The 13,266-nt window shown below is 46.4% G+C and overlaps 1 protein-coding gene across 1 annotated transcript in view; it reads right to left on the reverse strand.

Annotated features, from left to right (window-relative positions):
• Nucleotides 1-540: 540 nt before the first annotated feature.
• SLC6A8 (solute carrier family 6 member 8) overlaps nucleotides 541-13,266 on the reverse strand; it is a 42,047-nt gene continuing 29,321 nt past the window's right edge. The window contains exons 7-13 of the mRNA XM_032954264.2: nucleotides 12,987-13,111; nucleotides 8,908-9,020; nucleotides 8,329-8,466; nucleotides 7,150-7,252; nucleotides 5,424-5,524; nucleotides 4,336-4,506; nucleotides 541-2,743 (exon numbers count right to left, since the gene is read on the reverse strand). Of these exons, the coding sequence (XP_032810155.1) occupies nucleotides 2,582-2,743; nucleotides 4,336-4,506; nucleotides 5,424-5,524; nucleotides 7,150-7,252; nucleotides 8,329-8,466; nucleotides 8,908-9,020; nucleotides 12,987-13,111 (913 nt within the window). The 3' untranslated portion in view covers nucleotides 541-2,581. The remainder of the gene's footprint in view (nucleotides 2,744-4,335; nucleotides 4,507-5,423; nucleotides 5,525-7,149; nucleotides 7,253-8,328; nucleotides 8,467-8,907; nucleotides 9,021-12,986; nucleotides 13,112-13,266) is intronic.

The raw sequence follows: 13,266 nt of genomic DNA on the forward strand, positions 1-13,266 counted from the left end.
CACTAAACACGGGGAATGGCTTTAAAAGTTGTATAATCTCCTGTAGATGTACATGCCACTGGTTCTTCATATGTAGATGCTACCACCGCTATCTATTGGGCAAAGTTTGAACTTACGACTCTCGGTCCGAACAGGCAACTGGACAGTTTTGTTCGTATCTCTAAAAGTTAAAAAGTAGAATGTTCGTAAGTAGAGGAGTCTCTGTAATAACTTACACTGCTGGATGAAGGCCTCCCCATGTGGTATTGTTGTCCGGACTGTTTGACTGTACTATGCTGATCAGTGTGAGATAGTAAAGGGGACCGGTTCAGATTATCCGCCTGCCACTGATGTTAGCCGTAGCCATAAATCGAACTCGGCTCACCAGGTTCACAGCTGCAGTGCACAAAAACCACTGCAAGCAGCATTGCTCCCCTTCCAATCAGAGACCTGCAGTTTACGAATATTCTTCAACACATGATGTACGTACAACACAAACCAGGATGTGCGATAATGTTGCAATAATTATTGTAGACAAATAAAACAATCAGAGGCTATATATCCTTTGTAAATCGGTATTTTTTATTGTACTTTTTTTTGTTTATGTACAGGGCAAAAAATAGTAGGATGTAAAGTGTGCATTGAATTTCCACTCTGTTACTTAACATCGGTCACATTCTTCAGTCAAAGCACCGGTATAATGTTCACGAAAGCGGAGGATGTTAACCTTAGGGCACCACTTTCAGTTTCCATTATACATCTCAACCTCTACATCAACATACCTCAATTCCTCAACTTATACATGTACATTTTAATACCGGTTAAAGAACACCATTTAAAAACGTATCATTTTAAACCTACAAACCTATAAATGCGTAAAACTGAATGATTAATTTTTCTTTGAGTTTTCCGAATGGCATTAATTACTTGAAGTGTCTGGATGTGTTACAGTGCAACTATAGAAGAGGTCTCTGTTAGCAAGAGACATCAATGCTAAATACCCTTCCAAGTTCTACGGATTAACAAGGCCGTGAACAAAACATTAAAATCACTAGAATGTGCTATACAAATCAATTTTATGGCCTTTTAGAGTCCAATATATGAGTAATATATTGATGTTTAATCTAAAAATGCATGTAAAAAACACTGCATTAAGGGGAATATGCTGGACTTTAAACCTGATTCACTTTGCCCGACATTACTTGGTAAGTTTAACTCAATCCAAGAAGAATAGTTTATATTCGGTTTAGAAAATGTAGTCGGATTTTACAAGACTTTTTTTGAACACCACAGCAGTTATGGATTATATTTTTTGTTAAGAATAACATCTCTTGGAAGACTGTCACAGGTTAATAACCAACACTGATTCATTATAAGGTGATTGGTAACGTCTGATAACGGAGTGAATTATTATACCCACACTATGTCATGGAAGACACAAACTATAAACATTTTACAATCTACCACTAGATAACTTTAAAACGTCATGCCGAACGTATAATGAGAATGCACTCTTTCCTGCCCAGAGTAGGCATCCCACAGACAAACACAGGAACCAGTGACCAAAAGCCACGAATCGTGATTGCATCTGTCGCTGTGGAATTTTGTTGTAATGACTCGGGCACAGGGCGAGCCGTCGCCTTCTCGCCACAACTCTGAATTTCATCTTCCTCCAGCGCCAAACCTTCGTGTACGCCGGGTGGTTTCCCGCAAAATAAATACCTCGACACTTTATTGCATTGTTTTCTCTTGACGGTTCCCAAATCCGTGCGTGGTGGAATTTCTTTGTTTTTATTCGTCACTGGTTACACCGAAACATGAGATTGATGCTTGAAATGTATGTCCACAGACAAAACACGCACACAGAGTAATACATTCAAACACACGTGATAAACCCCACATTATATACTTTCACATGTTTGGCAACGATGCAGCGATCATGAACACTTACGGACATTTGCATTTTATGCTCAACTATATTCTACATCGAACTTTAGTGGTGCAATACGAGAATATAGACGTGCCCAGGTGGACAATTAGGTTCTAAATAATGATCCATAACATGTGGATTCTTCCATTGGTTCAGTTCACAACAATGCATAGAAATGCAGCTTCTATGGGATGGCACGTCGACTAGGATAGAATCTTCGGAACAGTCAACACTTTGTGATCGACCATTAACACTGAATACAACTGTAGAAATGTGCAGTCACTGACGAGAATATCATTATATATATAACACCTGAAAGGGTACGAAGTTCCACAGCTTATTTCAAATACCAGTGCCATTGATTAATAACCGCTGCCAAATGCTGACGTGGTGGAAAATTGGGGAAGAATCCATATTGTTTTGTCATGATAAATATTCATTCATCTTTACCATCATTCGTATGAATATCTCTGCTCCATCATCCATCCTTTACACAGCAGCATCCGATTACAAAGGAAAAGTTCAGCATCACGTTAACACGGATCTATGTCGTATAAAATAAAAAATAAAAACCGCAACAATTATTAGTCTCATCTCGGGCACAAGAAATGCCACCGCACAGGAAAGGTTTTTTTTGCCGAGAGAAACGGCACGGGAATATCGAAGCGCTCGTTACATGATGGTTTCACAGAGCACCACCTTCTCGTCCGTGGGAGTCAGCGCGATCGGGGGGGTCGTCTCCACGTCTTGGATGCTCTGCGGGGCCGGCTCTGTCGGGGACATGTACTCCATATGGTGGCAGCCCCAGACCGGGGTTGTCAGAATTCGCCAGCGCTGCAGATGGAATGGAGACAGAATCAGAATATTTTATTCATCCTGGAGAAATCCGATGAGCTATGAAGCTGCTTTTCACGGATGTCCAGTAGGGGAGGGTCAGAAAGTTACAACAACACCAACAAACAATACAAATAAACTATAGAAGTGCAAAGTTATAGGAAAGGAAAGCAAATCACTAAACATTTAAACATAATATAGATCAAGTATATACGTTCGAATTAGGCAAGGTAGAAAAAAACAACAGCAAAAGCAGTCCCAGACCACACCAAAGCAATACACAGTCCCTCAATATAATAGCACATTCAAATAAAACTTGGTAGAGGTGGGTAGGTAGGGGAGAGGGTGGTTGTAAGTATGTTGAACTTTCGCACTGTACGTAGCCAGCCGTACGAATCTGGAGGTGCTGGAGAAGAGCAACAGAGATGAGTGGATCGGAAATCAATCACCATATGTCCTCACGGCTGCACCATCTGCTCATCCTCCTTGCTGGTATTGAGTCATCGTTTATCATTGTTATATAATTTCAATGGCCAAAAGACTGTGAGGTGGCCAGAACATGGAAGTAGAGCAATGGATCGAATCCATCTATGGTGAGATTTGAGCGTTATCACCTCGTATGATAATCACCGCAGGTGCGAGAAAAATAATACGTGCCGTCTGCTTCAAAGCGGACTTTAAAGATCCTCCGATATCCTTCACAAGAGTGGCTCATTATGTGCCAGCGTCAGGATCCAAATTTTCATGTTAGAAACTACCCGCAAATTAATCAATTGCGATCATACATAGCAAACATCGTGGCTACTGGCAGACTAATGCCGCAGGTCATCTCTTACAAATGAGAATATATATATATATATCTCTGTGACCTTTTTTGCCAGTATCAACATGATGAAACAATGAAGACTATATCCTCGTCTTTTAAGCTCTCACTTGGTGAAACAAAATCAACATAATTTGCGTTTTTTTTTTAGGTATTCTTGGTTTCCTTTACCACAGGCAAAAACACTCGCGTGAAAAACTGCCCGAGAACGCCAGGTATTGTACGTACGCTTTTAAGCTGCACAGTGGTCAAGTGATTGACGTTAGTAAAGCAACGAGTTCTTGAATCTATATATGCGGAGCTTTGAGCGTTACCCCCTTATGTGTGCAGGGCCTATCTCCAGATTATGCCCAATGCTTCCCACAGATTTAGTCAGCGCATTGCTCTGACCCAAGCCACTTGGGCGTGTCTAATTATTACCGCACCGTGTGCTTTCAGATGCGCTTCTGTGGCGGTCTGGAACGCTCTCCCCTCCGATATTAGAAAGCCACTGGAGCGATGCACTTTTAAATCATCTAGGTTGAAAACTCATTTTGTGACAACTGCTTTTTGTGTTTAGTTTGTTGCTCTTCCCCCGCACCTCCGATTAGCACGGTTCACTACATATGGTGTGAAAGAAATACGTACATTGTCGCTCTTTAGCCGTGTCTCGGAAGTCACCGGTTCTAACATCCTGCAGGAACTTTCCACTAAACAGGTGGGAGGGGGGAGGTGGTGGAACGTTGTGGCAGCAGCAGCAATGCAGGTGGGTTTGGAGCAAGGTTCTCACCTCCAGGAGGTTGCCCTTGGTACGTGCCAGGCGATAGATGGCCACGACCGGGATGCACAGCATGGACGAGAGGGCCATGCACCAGCCGAGCGCCTCGCCCCACCAGGGGTACACATACCCCTTGTTGTACGTCAGCGGCTTGTAATTCAAGAGGTTGAACAAGAAGATGCCCTGTCCGGTGGAAGCGTTCGAAATGGGAAAAACAAACAAGGGAACAGCGCGGTGAATAAATACATGCAGACAGTGGTTGGGTAAATCTCAACTAGTTCAATACATTATTCTTGGATGTTAACTCTGTGTACTCATGCATGCATCCTTGATTTATTTATGCCAAATCAAAGCCCACTTATACCACGAGCCTCTTTTCCATTGGTAAATATTACAATTATTTAATTGAAAGTATACTTGATTTTTTTAAAGCTTAAAATTAAACCAAAAGTATGTTGTACCTTTAATGAGCACAAAACAAACATCTGATTTGATATCACGAAACATTGCTGGATTGGTTTAACACAATGAGAGGTCTTGGTGTAGGTGTGCCAGTCATTCTATGGGGATGGGGGAAGAGGTTGGCCATACTTCGCCATGTGGGTCACTGCTGGTTAACGAAGGGAACATGTTGCCTGGCTTTTCGCTGGTATAGGTGCCGCTCTATCCAGAATAGCTACTCAGGTCTACAAAGCACTGAAGCCTCTTCGCACATTGAAGAAGCTAATACAAATGATTACATATTTAAATGTATTTAAACTATTTAAATTAAACCAAAACTAGTTATTATTTTATCAGGTAAGGCCCACTGAGCTATATAGCTCTTTGTCATAAGCGACCTGGCCACAAATGATAGCTCAACAAAGTGGCTTATCACGTGGAATGTATAGCAGCCAAATACTCTCAGCGCATGTTGATTCTAAACGTGTAGGGAAAAATCAGAGGACTCGGAGAAAAATGCATGCAATCACTGCAGGGAGAACATGCAAACTCCAAATACACAGGCGTCAGGGTCGGGATCCAACCCACAACCACCTGTATACCAGGCGAGGGAGTTAACATTTCTCCACTGAGATGTTAACATCTCAAATTTCACCTACCGTGCAAACACACGGTGTCACGAAGGCCCAGCACCAACGCATCCAGGGGAAAGGGCGGTAGCCAATCATCAGAGCGATGTTATCCATGAACCGATCCCCACCTGCTCAACACACAAAGACAAAGATACCCCCGAATAGCCTTTAACAGATTGCTGGGGCAAGTGCTGTTAGTTATCCACCTATGCAGGCCGACACAGCACACAAGGGGGTGGGTGGCCAGTACCACACTTAGCCACCTTTGTCTCCCCGGTACCGATGTTTCTACTGCACATAGTACTTATTTAAGGCTGAGTCGACCTGCAAATAGGCCTGTCGATGTGTATATTTTATATATGCACTAAATAATATCAGGCAGAGCTTTATCATGAGGTAAGAGCCCAATGAGAAAGCATTTTTTTTATTTATATAAAAAGAAGATCTGAGTAAATATAAACATACACCATGCGAATGCAGAATTTTTACGTAAAGAACAAAAACATGAATATTACTATTATACAACATTCCAATTGAACAAACAATGCAACATGAAGCCAAATGAAAATTATTTAATGGTATGAAAGCAAAATAAAAGGATGAAATACAATAAAGAAATTAATACCCTTGGAACAATATTAAAGTACAATTTAAAACGTATATAAGGTTTTAGCATGAGGAGTGGGGTTATTGTAAATGAGGAATCGTAAAGTTACTCCCGATTCATGATCAAAAAATATATTCACCCATCTCTCTCCAACATCGAGTACCCTATCGGCTCACATCAGCCTCTCCATTTCAAACACTCTTCTCTCTCCTATCCAGGCTCACAAAAACATCACTGAATGAGGTGCAAACACAAATTCAAATATTTAAGGACGTTTCGGCACTGCCATCGACCACACCAAGACCGCAGGGTCGTTGGCGGTTTTTTTAATCTTCATGCCTTTGCGTTCACACCCTGCGATCCCACTGAAAATTACGTAGCAGGGATAGTTTGCTGACAGATCAGATAGAATAATTAGTACCTTTGGTATCCGCGACATTAATTCCCAGACCGCAAGGCTGTCGCGAAGGCACTGTTTTTCACAGAAGAATCTCGTCTGTAGTAGGTTTAGTCGGGGGAAATGTTACTTGGTGGCTTGACCCAATTTTTTGTACTTTGCGAGTGATTTTTCTAAATTGGACCATTACACCGGCACACATTTTTTTTTATTAACGCCACGCTACCTTTAACATCCGCTCATGAAGCACACGGTGCGTATTTGTGATTCATACACCCGCAGTGTTAACACACCCGCAATGTTAACACACCCGCAGTGTTAACACACCCGAAGTGTTAATACACCCGCAGTGTTAACATACCCGAAGTGTTAATACACCCGCAGTGTTAACACACCCGCAGTGTTAACACACCCGAAGTGTTAATACACCCGCAATGTTAATACACCCGCAGTGTTAATACACCCGCAGTGTTAACACACCCGCAGTGTTAACACACCCACAGTGTTAACACACCCGCAGTGTTAACACACCCGCAGTGTTAATACACCCGCAGTGTTAACACACCCGCAGTGTTAACACACCCGCAGTGTTAACACACCCGCAGTGTTAACATACCCCAAGTGTTAACACACCCGCAGTGTCAACACACCCGCAGTGTCAACACACCCGCAGTGTTAAACCAGGGCGGCCGCTGGGCTCTAGCCGCGAGCGGAGCCACGTCGCCACCACGAGGCTCGAGCGTGCGTACCGTAGACCCAGGCAACGACGATGCACTCCCACCCCGCTTGCCACAGCAGGGTCATGCCGCTCGCAGAGTAGTAGTCAAACAGCTGAAACACGTACATGCCGCCCTGCGGGACACACACACACACAAGGCCGACGTGAGCGTCTTGTCACGGCAAAGCGCCGCGCTGTGCGAGGTCACGTAAAACATGGCGGCTCCGCTTTGTGAAACGTCCCAGTGCGTAAACACGTGCCTCTGCAGCGTGTGTTTATGGCAGCGTAACGATTCGGAATATCCCGTTGGTGATTACTTATTTATTTTGCTTCTACGCGCCTGTGTTGTTATTGCGCGGGCAAATATTGAAAACAAATATCTGCTATGTGGCAAGTGACCGGTTGGCACCGGGGCGATAACGCTGCGACGATGGTGGCACATTTTCTCCCTTGTCGTTCCGGTCAGTGCGTTTCATTGCGTAACTGAACTTAACGCACGATGTGAAGTGTGGCAAAGGCGCTTAAATGGGAAACTAATTTGAGGCTGGTGAATGTCACACACTGACAGCTGAATTGGCGCGGGGCCACACCAAGGATTGCTTTCACCGACGCTCACAATAGAGCACTTGTGTTGGCTCCGACATTCACACACGACCGGCAACAGCAGCGAGCGTTCACACGGGCCGGGTTCGCCCGTTTGGAATTTCCACGGAGTTGACGAACATTTTGGCATGCGATGTTGACTGCTGAGGAGGGCAAGTGGGCTTGGGAGGAGACCAATGACCGAGTGGCAGCCAAAGGATGGAGCATGCCCGAAATCCGTCCACTGGGGAGATGGAACAATGAAATCAGGAGGTGTGCAGGAGCTAGTCGGATTATTTCATTGTCACACCTCTAATGATTAATCATACACATATACACTGGACACAATGAATAACAACAACCCTTCAGGTGGGCTTGGGCAGGATACATCACTTTAAGATTACGATGGTTGAAGGTCGAGACTAATGATGGAGTGACAGCCAAAGGAGTGAACACACTCAAGGGGATGTCCACCGCAGAGACAGAGCGAGGAAAGCGGCTCGCGGCTCAGGAGCTGGACGGGAATGTTGCAACGTAAACGGCGCGAGAGATGGCGATGGCTTGGGGAGACGGTCATCCACCGGGTGGACAGATCGTGGCAGCTGTTGATAGTGACGGTGTGGCTGACCTCGGTGACCATGGAGATAGCGATGAGGAAGGAGGTGAAGCAGCAGACGCCCACGAAGACCTCGCGGCGGTAGCCGCCCGTGAGCGCGGCGGGGAAGAGGTCGGAAATTCCCGTCACGAAGCCTTCAACGCCGACAAACTGTGGGGCAGACCGAGCGTTGGGCAAAACGCGCGCGCTGATATAAGAGTACAGTGGAACATAAACCATCACGCAAACTCCGGTCATCCTCGCAGCGGCTTTCGGCTCGCCGTCGAACAAAGACGGCCACCGCATCGCGCGCTTTCGGATGCGCTTTTGCGGCCGTCTGGAACACTCTTCCTTCTGGTATTAGGAAGCCACCGGAAGGTATGGCACTTTTAAATCTAGATTGAAAGATGGTTTCTTTAAAACTGCTTATGTTGAGTTTGTTATCCTTCCCCCGTACCTTCAATTAGCACAGTTGGCTACGTACAGTGCGAAATAAGTTCAACATACATAGGGTATGCAATAATTCACCACAACGGGTTCAAAATTACAACTGCAGCCACTGCCACCATCTGTGCTGTCACCCTCCACCCACGCTGTGGCCCAGGCCCTCACCTGGCTGTCCAGCCCCAGCAGAATGAGCATGAAGAAGAAGAGAGCAGCCCAGAGTGGAGCCATGGGCATGAGGGACACGGCCTTGGGGTACGCGATGAAGGCCAGGCCTGGACCTGCAGTAGGCCACACACCAGCACAGCAGCCACCACCAAAAAACCACACAATTATTTATCTTTTCTTTCTCCCCCCCCCCCCTCCAATATTGTTGTAATCACGCTCTCGGCATGGGGCTGTGAGTTGAAGACATTTTCATTTTCAACACTCCACCTTCCAGTGCGTGGAGCTGCACGACGCCGTGTAAAACAATAACCCTGCAAAATCAACACCGCAGAACGAATTCTGAAGTCATTTCAATCTAAAAAAGAAACTATGTTTTTTATTTTGTTTAACCAGGTGAGGCCCACTGCGTTAGATAGCTCTTTTTTCAGAAGCGACCTCGCCACAAATAATTATCGCTCAACGAAGTAGCTTATCAGGTGGAAAATGCATACCGATTCCAAATATGGTGGGGGGTAACCAGAGGACGTGGAGAAAAATGCCACACGACCACGGAGAGAACGTGCAAAACTCCAAATATACATGCGTCAGAGTCGGGATCGAACCCACGACCTCCTGCATAACGAGCGAGGTAATTAACATCTCGCCATCCATAGCTGGAATAAGCCAAATTAAGTAAAATAAAAAAAAATAGCTTGTGTTCTATTTGATGCGCGAGTGACCAGGCTGAGGCCATGAACTCACTGCACACCCGATGACCTAGTTTAACCACAGGTAGCTGAACAAAGGACTTGAACCGAGGGACTCGGCAGTGCGCTGGCCCTTGAGGTGCCAGCCAGCCAACTCAGAACACACGCACACTTTACTGCAGTGGCAAGAGCACATCAAGTGCTCTTTCAGTTGTGCAACCTTCCCATGAACCTCAAAGACACTGGAGTCGTGTTCCTATCAACGGAATAAAGATTTCCCCACATGCGTTGCATGAGACATTTATTATGAAGGCAGCTATCACCCATTTACAAGCATGTACACACATACCACGTGCTCGCACGTGTACCATACATATCAGTCTATATTTGTCAGCTTACGTCACACGCACACCACTGAAATGCAAATGTATGGATTTTTTTTTTACGGCCCATTGTAAATCTGCAGTTGAATGAATGCCTCCCCGCGCCGTGTCAGTCACCGTAATCCCCCACCGCTGGTCAGCGCGCGTTGGTGAAGGCAGAGGCAGCCAGCACCGGTTCAGATATCACTTCGCCTCTGATGTTACCCGTGGCTGGCAAATCAAGTTGTTGGCGCAACGGCCTAATCGCCTAGACCGCCGCTCCGCCCCCTGCAGTGCGGCGAGTAATATATCTGACCGTCACAAATCCGCCCTGACCAATTAACCGCCCCCCACCCAGTTCTTGGAAAATGGTGTCCGGCACATATCCGCAGCGTCCCCAATGGCTCCAAAAGGACAGCGCGTTCACTAAAGACGTACAGGTTGCAGCCCCGTGGTTCCTCACTCATCCCACTGCTGGGAAAAGGGCCTCAACGCGAGGAAGTGCTAGAAAAAAACCCCCACTACACTGGCATTTGGCCTTCTCATCCACACCAGCCAGACATCTTGGAAGAGGTGGAAGCATCCACACTTCGCCCCGCCACGCGCGGAAGTGAATAAGGAAATGTTCCCATTGATTCAACTGTGGTGATGGGGAGTTCATATCGAACGAGCGACCTTCGGATTGCGAGTCCAGCGTGCCGACCAATACTGCTGCAAAAAAACGAGATCCTTCAAACAGGCAACTATTAACTTCAGAAGCCATTACATAGGAGCTACTGTTCATTAGTACCCCCTCGTTTTACATTCATTTTAAGTTTTATTTGGGAAAGGCCGGCTTGTCTTATGTTATCAACAGCATCATAATTTACAGCAGTTACTGAGATCTTAAATCGCTGACTTCAAAAACACATTTACCTACGTTCAAACTAGTTTGTGGCCAGTCATTTTGCCTGGTAAGTTAACTGTGCATGGTGCAACTGTCATTTAATAAACACGTTCATATGTTCGACCTCCTTTTCACAGATCCTTCTATAATACCCAAGCATCCAGCGAGGTCGCAAACGGTCACATTATACTCGACGTAAATATAGACTTGCTAATTGCGGGAGGTGTTTGATACTTGTAGATGGAATCTCTGAGTCCCATTGGACGATGGTTTATGTATCACATAAGCCAGTTTCCAATCATTCATCATTCACGACCCAGATAGCTCATACCTCCAGTCTATAGGCTGCATGAGGACCCAGCACACTTTTATTGTAAAACTGCGATGCGAGACGCAGATTCAACTATTCCATCAGCAGCATACATTTTGTCTGCAGGGGGGATTCCAGTCATGAAATTCGCACCACGTCAATGCATTTACACGCCCATGATCGGACGGGAATTGTACAATTTGGGTTTCCAACACAACCACGGGAAAAAAAAACCTCATGAATTCCACGAGAAATTTACTGCGGATGCGTTCCATGCGCCCGTGAGCTGGTCTGTAGCTTCGCCCGAACCCTGTTGTACCGAACATACGTGGCGCCATTACCATAGCCCTGTTCCACGATAAGATGTCCCACCTGATAACAAAAAAGCACGCCACATTTGCTCTGCTTTATCGAATTTACCCTTCGCCTTAAAGGTCAAGGTACAGCACTTGTCAGCTTTGACGACTTGAGCGGCGAATTTCTGCGACAGGCCCTTCGCTCATTGGCAACCGTATCTGCCTGCGCGCAGCCAGGCATGCTTTTGAGTTGGTTAATCATCCGCTCGCTAAAAGTTTGTGAAAATAGTCGCAGGCAAAGGATTTAGTGCGCCTTTCATTTTGTTCAAGTGAGTTACTGAAAATTGTAAGCGCAAAGTGAATTATTCAATTAATGGCCGATGAAGCGTCACTAATCATGCAATTAATCAAAGAACATTTTGATCCATCCCCTTGCGCGTTATAAGAATTAACAACACATCTCCTCCTCTGTGCAATCGAGTTTGGTGGATATTTTGTCAAAATTACAAAACATCATAAAAATGCTGTAAATGTGGCGCAGTGTAGCTACGCCTTCTTCATTAACTGAACGATTGCAATGTTCACGTAATATTAATTACGTAAAACGGGACCCGATATATAACGCAATTGGTGTCCTGTGAACATCTGCATTGTATCGTGGTACGGTGTGCGCGCGCATACACTGTACTGGAAGGCGTTGACGAAAGCCAGGCAATTAAGGGTTATTATTACTACGTTCAATTAGCAGAGTAACGGCGACTTCCGCAGGCTTTTGGGGAGGGTGGGGGTAATGGGGGTAGGGGAAAGAGTTTCAAAGCCTCCGAGTGCTACGCGAGTTGGTGCTGACAGACGGGGTGACTCAATTCGCTCAAAAAAGGACCCCCCGGAAATGTTTCCATCCACGGGACGCCGCGGGCTAAATGGAGTCAATGTGACCTAACAGAGCGATCGTGCCCCACCGCAGAGAACTCTCCCAAGCACGCGCGGCAACGTGTCGGCCACCACGCCATTGCGAGCCCCCCACAATCTCGGTTCTCATCGCGCCACCCAAAACACTTCATGTTCAATGAAGCAACGAAGGCAATGCGCAGCCGAGCCCAAACCAATAGAAACCGTAACAGCTCTCGGCTCGGTCAACCAAGGCCGTTTGTCAAAGTTCCCAGTCAACCTTCACTTTGCGGCAGGTCGCTCACTCTCCTCCACTTACCCCCAAAGTCAGGAGCTCCCTGTCCTCAGTCACCCATGCTGTTGACTGCCTGCCCCTTGCTCCAGAGGTGGAAGCCGCGTGAGGAGGATACCCACACTTTACCCCGCCACACGTGGCCTGCCCATTGGGTGTGTCGTACCCATTTACACTCGCCGAGTGGACAGAGGTGACTTCTCGATCGCATTGCAAATCGAGTGCGATCGCCGGTACGCCACGGGGCAACATCCCAAATTGTGCTGCGATTTAAAGAAATCCAAAATTGGCATCGTCACCAAGTCGGAGCTGCACTACGGCTGGGCTTCAGGACAAGGGAGTGGAACGTGACCCCGCACCTGACTCGGCCACTTGGGAGATGTCAACGCCCTGCTCGGCCGCCATGAACCCCAAGGTGGAAAAGACGACGAAGCCAGCAAAGAAGCTCGTGCCACTGTTGACGAGCGCCAGAATGAACGTGTCCCTGGAGAAAAGAACACAGAACGAGGCCAGTGTCGCTGGGTCAAATGGCGGTTGGGGGGGTGGGGGCATTGTTTCTCCTGCAATGTGGCCCGGACGCCGGACTTCAATCGCCCCTTTCCCAACTGCTACGTCCGGGAGCCAAGCCAACGCCGGGCC

This window comes from Petromyzon marinus, chromosome 14 (genome assembly GCF_048934315.1).
Source record: "Petromyzon marinus isolate PM22_M1 ecotype Great Lakes invasive population chromosome 14, UKy_Petmar_22M1.pri1.0, whole genome shotgun sequence".
NCBI classification, from domain to species: Eukaryota; Metazoa; Chordata; class Hyperoartia; order Petromyzontiformes; family Petromyzontidae; genus Petromyzon; species Petromyzon marinus.